This window comes from Salmo trutta, chromosome 32 (assembly GCF_901001165.1).
Source record: "Salmo trutta chromosome 32, fSalTru1.1, whole genome shotgun sequence".
Lineage (NCBI taxonomy): Eukaryota > Metazoa > Chordata > Actinopteri > Salmoniformes > Salmonidae > Salmo > Salmo trutta.
The window spans coordinates 37,195,932-37,203,713 of NC_042988.1; the positions used below are offsets into that span (position 1 = coordinate 37,195,932).

Consider the following 7,782-nt stretch of genomic DNA (forward strand, 5'->3'; position numbering starts at 1 on the left):
GTGTTCCCTTTATTTTTTTGAGCAGTATATTATATAACTTTGGTTGGCTAGGCTACCTAGGCTCAGTGGTGGATAAAGTAGGCTACCCAATTGTCATTGAGTAAAAGTAAAGATACCTTAATACAAAGTGGAAGTAACCAAGTAAAATACTACTTGAGTAATAGTATAAATACTGTATACTGAAGTAGTACTTCAAAATCTTCTTTAATTCAAAATTCATGAAATTAACACATAGTGATGACATAGGCTAGACTGTTAATGGACCTTTAACTTTTTAATTACATATTAACAGTATATGGGTCATTCTGCAAAAGTTGTGCAAATTGGGGGTTGAAAAAAATGACTAATTTGTATCCTATTTTTACCAAACTTTCTGCACACGTCTTCCGATAGGAATATATAGAATATTATTCACACTTACTGCATATTTGAAATATTTACCCGAATTCCCTAGCACCTCACTAGAGAACAGCAGACTAGGGTACAGTATAGTACAGTAGAATAGGGTACAGTATAGTAGAGCACAGTATAGTACAATACAGAACAGTAGAGTAGGGTATAGTAGAGCACAGTAGGGTACAGTATAGTAGAGTACAGTACAGTAGGGTACAGTACAGTAGAGTGCAATACAGTAGAGCAGGGTACAGTATAGTAGAGCACAGTACAGAACAATAGAGTACGGTACAGCACAGTGCCTTATTTTATTTTTATTTCACCTTTATTTAACCAGGTAGGCCAGTTGAGAACAAGTTCTCATTTACAACTGCAACCTGGCCAAGATAAAGCAAAGCAGTACGACAAAAACAACACAGAGTTACACATAAACGTACAGCCTTAGAGCACAATACCGTAGGGTACAGCAGAGCACAGTACAGTAGAAAACAGTAGAGTAGGGTACAGTAGAGAACAGTAGAGTAGGGTACAGTAGAGCACAATACCGTAGGGTACAGCAGAACACAGTACAGTAGAGAACAGTAGAGTAGGGTACAGTAGAGCACAGTACAGTAAAGCAGGGGTTTATTCCCCATGGCCACTCTTTTCACATATTTAGATAGCCTACACTACTGGTCAAAAGTTTTAGAACACCTACTCATTCAAGGGTTCTTTATTTTTTACTATTTTCTACATTATAGAATAATAGTTAAGACATCAAAACTATGAAATAACACATATGGAATCATGTACTAACCAAAAAAAGTATTATATTTTTATTTGTTTATCTTATATTTGAGATTCTTCAAAGTAGCAACCCTTTGCCTTGATGACAGCTCTACACACTCTGGTGTATATTACAATCAAACATTTTTTGGAGGGCAAACCTGAACTTTGTTACAATCAGGAGAGAAAAAAATTGCCCAACCACTCTGGGACCTGTGTTGACACCTCTGTCCAATCAGGTGCACGGAAATCATAGGTCGTGTGGGTCGGGCATGGAACGTCTATAGAAAGCAGAGCGCTGGTATTATTTTAACAAACAGAAAAGAACTCACTCCCGATAGACAATAATAAACTCTTTACAGAAAGGTGCATATACTAACATGGCATATCCTACACATATAGCATACCTTGTAATACAATCTTAAAAAAAGCTGGGCAAAATGTATACAATGTTCTCTGCAATTAGATGACCAGAGTTTGATTTCTAAACCAGATAAGTTCAAGCTGCCCAATACCATGGTGGGTACGCATAATGTCTGGGTGGTTTCATACTTAGTTATTAACTTTACCATGCTTAAAGAGAAGTCTGATTTGTTAACCATCTACCAATTTTCCCTTCTAAAGAAGGCTTTCAAAAAGCTCCCTGCTCTTTGAGGGACCTTACAGATTCATGGGGGACAGACGAATGGGTAGTCATTCAAAAAAATCATGTCAACCCCCATTATTTCAGTCCATGTAACTTGTGATTTGTTAAGACACATTTTATTCCTTAACTAATTTAGGCTTACCTAAACAAAGGGGGTTGATACTTATACAACTATATTTTAATTAAGGTATTTTTTGTTTAACATTTTAGGAACCAAAAAATAACCGGTTATATAGTAAATATTCATATATATTAAAAGTTGAGTTTAAGGTTGTTTAAATTCAGATTTTATGACTGTGCCCATCTGCAGTGTGGCCTCCAGAACAAGATTCATGACAAAAACCCACTACCCTACACTGTGGACCAAAGCAGCCAAGTTTACAATCTCCGTTGCAGATAAATCAAAGGGTTGTGTCTAAAGGGTTGTACCCGTGTGGCTCAGTTGGTAGAGCAGGGTTCTTTCAATGCCAGGGTTGTGGGTTTTATTCCCACTTGGGGTAAAGTCAGGCGATAAAAAAGTGGCTCAATAACAGCGTCTGCTAAATTATTGAAATGTATATTTCCACTGAAGAATAATATTATCCGACTTAAAAAGCAAGGAAGAAAGAATCGGAGTGGTTAAATGGTCAATGACATTACAAAGCTGAAGCCCTGGTTTAGACCCAAACTACTGAAGGGCCACATTCAGTAGGCAAATGTTTAATGTTGCAGATAGAGATGCCATTCAAACCGACATGATTCCTTTCCTCATGTCAGAAGACAATTTGTTATTCATGTATAGAACATACCATCTGAACTTTATACATTACACCCAGTTGAATGCGTCCCAGGCTTTATGGTATTTAAGGAACACTGTTCCATTTACAGACAAGCATATTGAAAACAATTTGGGGTTTCAATAACACCTTTAGTTCCAGTTTAAAAACAAGCAACAAATAAGAGAAATGATTACCTTGAGTGATATATATATATATATATATATATAAAAAATTATAGGAAATATATAATTAGTTGTTTATTTTAAATTGAACTTGTAGAAGTGATCAGTAAGCAATTTAAAAAAGAATAAACACAATTTGCATTTGTAGCTGTGTTTTCTAATGTATTAATTGCAGGCATCTTTAGTCACTCTGAGCAGTGAGTGGGTGGCCTGTAGAGTTTAGGAGTCTCCAATATCCAGTAACTACTTCTTGGGTGGTGCCATCCCCTTGTACCAGGCACAGGACCCATCTTCCCTCTTGATACAGGCAAGGTTCTGGCCATTGTCGGTTCCCAAGTCTGTCCACAAACACGCAGCTGAGGTGCTGATCGGACAGGGGAGGGAAGTGCAGCGGATGATCTATGGACCAGAGGAGAGAGAGAAAAGACCAAGATCACTGACTGATCATTACCCCAATACTCAAGCATTTGCCAATTTACCAGAATAGTATACTCCCTTTAAGAAAATGTGCCATGTAACTATTGAACAAAACTGGTGGATAGTAATTACTATAATTCCCGTCACACACCTTGCAATCGCAGCCACTTTTGTAGAGGCGAGTCAAGCTGTTTTTTTGTGCGGCACTCAAGTTCTCCCAGGACGGATTATAGCCACACATTGTTACATACATCCTTCCAGTCTCCAGCTTGCCTACAGAGAGAGATAGTGAGTCAGTGAGTCAATGTACCATGGGGAAAACATGGTGTAGGGTACTGTTGCCCTAGATGCCGATCTTGGCTCAGTTAAGCATTTGTTCCACTAATGGTCAGGATTGGGATACTTCACCCTGGAGTGTGAAAACACTGATGCAGCCCAGAACAGATTTATCATCATAAGTGTACACACACTAGTATTAACTAATGCATTAGTTGTATACATTTACAGTGCCTATAGAAAGTCTAAGCCCCTTGAACCTGTCACATTTTGTTGTGTCTGTCTCATGCATTTACACTGAACAAAAATAAACGTAACGTGTTGGTCCTGTTTCATGAGCCAAAATAAAAGATGGCAGAAATGATCCAAACACAAAAAGCTTATTTACCTCAAATTGTGAACAAATTTGTTTACATCCATGTTAGTGAGCATTTCTCTATTACCAAGATAATCCAGCCACTTGACAGGTGTGGCATATCAAGAAACTGATTAAACAGAAAATGATCATTATCCAGGTGCACCTTGTGCTGGGGACAATAAAATGCCACTCTAAAAGGTGCAGTTCTGTCACACAACACAATGCCACAGATGTCTCAAGTTGAGGGAGCATGCAATTGGCATGCTGACTGCAGGAATGTCCACCAGAGCTGTTTCCAGAGAACTGAATGCTAATTTCTCTACCATAAGCCGCCCCCGTTTTAGAGATTTTAGCAGTACGTCCAAACCAACCAACGGCAGACCACGTGTATGGCATTGTGGGCAAGCAGTTTGCTGATGTAAACGTGGTGGTCAGAGTGCCCCATGGAGGCGGTGAGGTTATGCTATGGGCAGACATATGCTACGGACAATGAAAACTGCATTTTATCAATGGCAATTAAAATGCACAGCGATACCTTTCACCCATCACCTCATGTTACAGCATTATAATGCACAGCCCATGGCGCAAGGATCTTCACACAATTCCTGGAAGCTGATAATGTCCAGTTCTCCCCTGGCCTGTATACTCAGACAAGTCACCATTGAGCATGTTTGTGATGCTCTGGATTAGCATGTTACAGTTCCTGCCAATATCCAGCAACCTCACAGCCATTGAAGCGGAATGGGACAACATTCAACAGCCTAGACAACTAAGCGAAGGAGAGGTGTTGCGCTGCATGGGGAAAATGGTAGTAACACCAGACACTGACGGCCCTACATTTTTATAAAGGTACATTATCTGCGACCAACAGATGCATATCTTTATTCCCAGTCATGTGAAATCTCTAGATAAAGGCCTAATTAATATATTTCTATTGACTGATTTCCTTACATTTATATTTTTGTTAAGTATATTTATGAAAAGCTGAGACTCACGGACATGTTTTATTTTATGACACGCACAAGCTATACAAGAGTCAGAAGGTAACGGGGTTCCTCTACAAAGAAGATAGGAAACCCAAGGACATAGTGTCTTTAGTAGTGTAATACGCTTACATAGTTTGGTTTTTACAAACAGTCGTCACTGATTAATTGGATATTAATTTCCCACCGAGCAAACAATTTCTGTACTTAGAGCTTTCATATAAATTCATTTTTAATCAAGTATTTGCCTCATGTTAACATTTATTACTAAAACTGTTTATGTCCACTTGTAGCCCTGGAAAGAAATGGTAAACCACTAAGGCAGAATGTCAGGGCTGGACATGCAGATCAATGGAAAGCTGATTTTTGCTGGGGTCTAAGGACTGATAGGGTTAACCAGTGCTGGCAATGGAACGTGGGTAACGTAGTGAGAACCGCACCTGTGAAGAGATACTCCTTGTTGATTTGTAGAGTCACACCGCACGAAGTAGTGTCAGTGAAGATGGCGTGGATAACCTGGTCACAACCTTTGAACATCTACCAATCACAAGGAGAGAAAGGAATATCTGTCAGCTACATATAGTTTGGAACCTCACTGACTGCAGCACTCAGGCACTGTCAGTCTTTACCCTTTGATGTCAGCAGATCTGTAATGTGCAAGCAATCATTATTTAACCAAGATCCATTTTACAGATGAGTCCTGAATTATAAATCCACTAAAATAAAGAACTCAAAATAACTCAGTAATGAGACCAGCTTTCTGCTTTTTATTTGTATGTATTTTTTCCTAAAAAGCACCAAAACATAAAATATTTTAACATGGCGCCACAAATCAGGTGCAAAAGATATATATATATATATATATATACACTAAAAGCTGGTTTACCTAACTCCATAAGGAACTTCCAGTTACCACACCCCATCTCAGGGATGGCTAACTCATATGTCTTCATAATGATGTAAGGCAGGGGAAGTCAAAGGGCCAACCAACTATCTGGTAGAGAACAGTAGTGACAGCTTTAATGAAGCAGCAGCTGAGTTCATATAGGGGATGTCACCATAGTCTAGGACCAGTCGGAAGAGCGACTGAATAATTACATTACTATTTAGAGAGGCATTTTTATAGAACCACTTCATAAAAAGGAGAATCATACCTTGATCTGTTGGATGTCATACTTGATGTCGTTAGACACCGCTTTCTTTCCAACCACCTTCGCCCTGATCACTAGAAGAGGGAGACATGGTTTAATTAACGTTGTTGAAATCTATTCCGGTACACTGGTCTGTCACACTGATGGTTTAAGGGTGATATAGATCCGAGAGAACAGTATAGAATGCTTCTTTAACCTGTCTCCTCTCCTTATTCTACGCTGATTGAAAATGATTTAACAAGTGACATTAATAAGGGATCATAGTTTACACCTGGCCAGTCCATGTCATGGAAAGAGCAGGTATCCTTAATGTTCTGTAAACACACATACATCTCAAATAATTCATTTGGCGGCACACTTTATGCCTTAAGCAAAATATAGTGTAGCAGGGCTCTCCATCGTTCCTGGAGAGCTGCAGCCCTGTAGGTTTCCGCCAACCCTAATCTAGCGCACCTAATTCTAATAATTAGCTGGTTGATAAACAGAATAAGGTTCATTACATCTAGGGGTTGGCTTGAAAACCTACAGGAGGGTAGGTCTCCAGGAACAGGGTTGGAGAGTCCTGGCTGTAAACCATCTTACTGTTGCCTACTTAATTATGTAAATAACTGAGAATATGTAAGTAGGCTTAATGATCATGTTCTAATTATTATTACAACGACCACAGACAATACATAAAATGTTGGCATGCTGCGTTTTGATAGCTCGCAACATGTAAAGAAAAGCTGAAAGACAAAATGTTGCCAAATTGCCTTACCAACTTCTGCATCGCAAAAAGCCTGTTGAGGATGCTGAGGGAGGCATCTGCAAGCTTCTGCGATGTCTTCGACCCGCCAAAGGAACAGAACGAACAGAGTAAAGAAACAACTGCTTACATACCGAGTCATTTGGAATTACGGGGTCGCCAAATATCACAAAAGGATAAGACTAATGAAAGCGTGAGGCGTAAACTACACTAGAACGTATTTCCCTTCGAGACTGTTCCCACACCGACGGATACTGCTTAGAAATGTTTTCCCTTCGATGTAGTCATCCGCGTTTTATTGCAGGCTGTGAGCTCCTCCCCCAGTCAGAACCCAGCCTATGATAGGCTGATCACTCTACTAATCCAGAACCGCAACCAGTCAGCTAAAAAAAATCCTCCGCCTAATGGGACAACCACAGACCAGGCTCAACATGCCCGGCTGCCATAAATTGGGAATGAAACTGAAAGATCAGTTTTTGTTTTTTGGGGGCTCCCGAGAGAGCTAAGGCACTGCATCTCAGTGCTAGAGGCGTCACTACAGACCCTGTCATTGGGAGTTCCATAGTGCGGCGGACAATTGGCCCAGTTGAGTCCGGGATTAGACGGGGTATGCCGTCATTGTAAATAAGAATCTGTTAACGGATTTGTCTAGTTAAATAAAAGGTCCAATTAAGAAAATGGTCTAAGCCTACTGGAATTCCTTAAAGTTGAAGTTTTCAGTAAAAAAATGTAAAACACTTGGGAAATTTCAGAGCAGGCTCAATTTGCCCAACTGCTCAGTTCACTTGCCCCTGTCATCCCATATATGAGATGAAAATGGCAGATTGTTGTTGTTGATAAGGGCCTAAATTGGCTGTACAGTAACACGCTATACATGACATAAGAGCTCAGGTTCTCCACTTCACAGCACTGGTAAGGGTTTTGACTGACAGCCGTTATAAACTTGAGCACCACAAGAGACAAGAAGATAACACCATCCCTCCCGCTAATTGGGATACTTTTGTACATTTGTTGTTGTCTGAGTGAGGGAAATGTGTTAAATTGAGAGGAGTCGATGTGTTATGAAAGATACGACATTAAGGATTATAATAAATACCACTTTGATGTC

At 39.7% G+C, this 7,782-nt stretch overlaps 1 protein-coding gene across 1 annotated transcript; it reads right to left on the reverse strand.

The window, feature by feature from the left end:
- Positions 1-2,403: 2,403 nt before the first annotated feature.
- Positions 2,404-6,961, reverse strand: LOC115171819 (metalloproteinase inhibitor 2). Its single transcript, XM_029728981.1, has 5 exons — positions 6,687-6,961; positions 5,933-6,003; positions 5,219-5,315; positions 3,313-3,434; positions 2,404-3,143 (listed from the first exon to the last, which is right to left on the reverse strand). Exons 1-5 carry the CDS (start codon positions 6,814-6,816, stop codon positions 2,988-2,990), a joined length of 576 nt encoding a protein of 191 aa, XP_029584841.1. The 5' UTR covers positions 6,817-6,961; the 3' UTR covers positions 2,404-2,987.
- Positions 6,962-7,782: the final 821 nt, after the last annotated feature.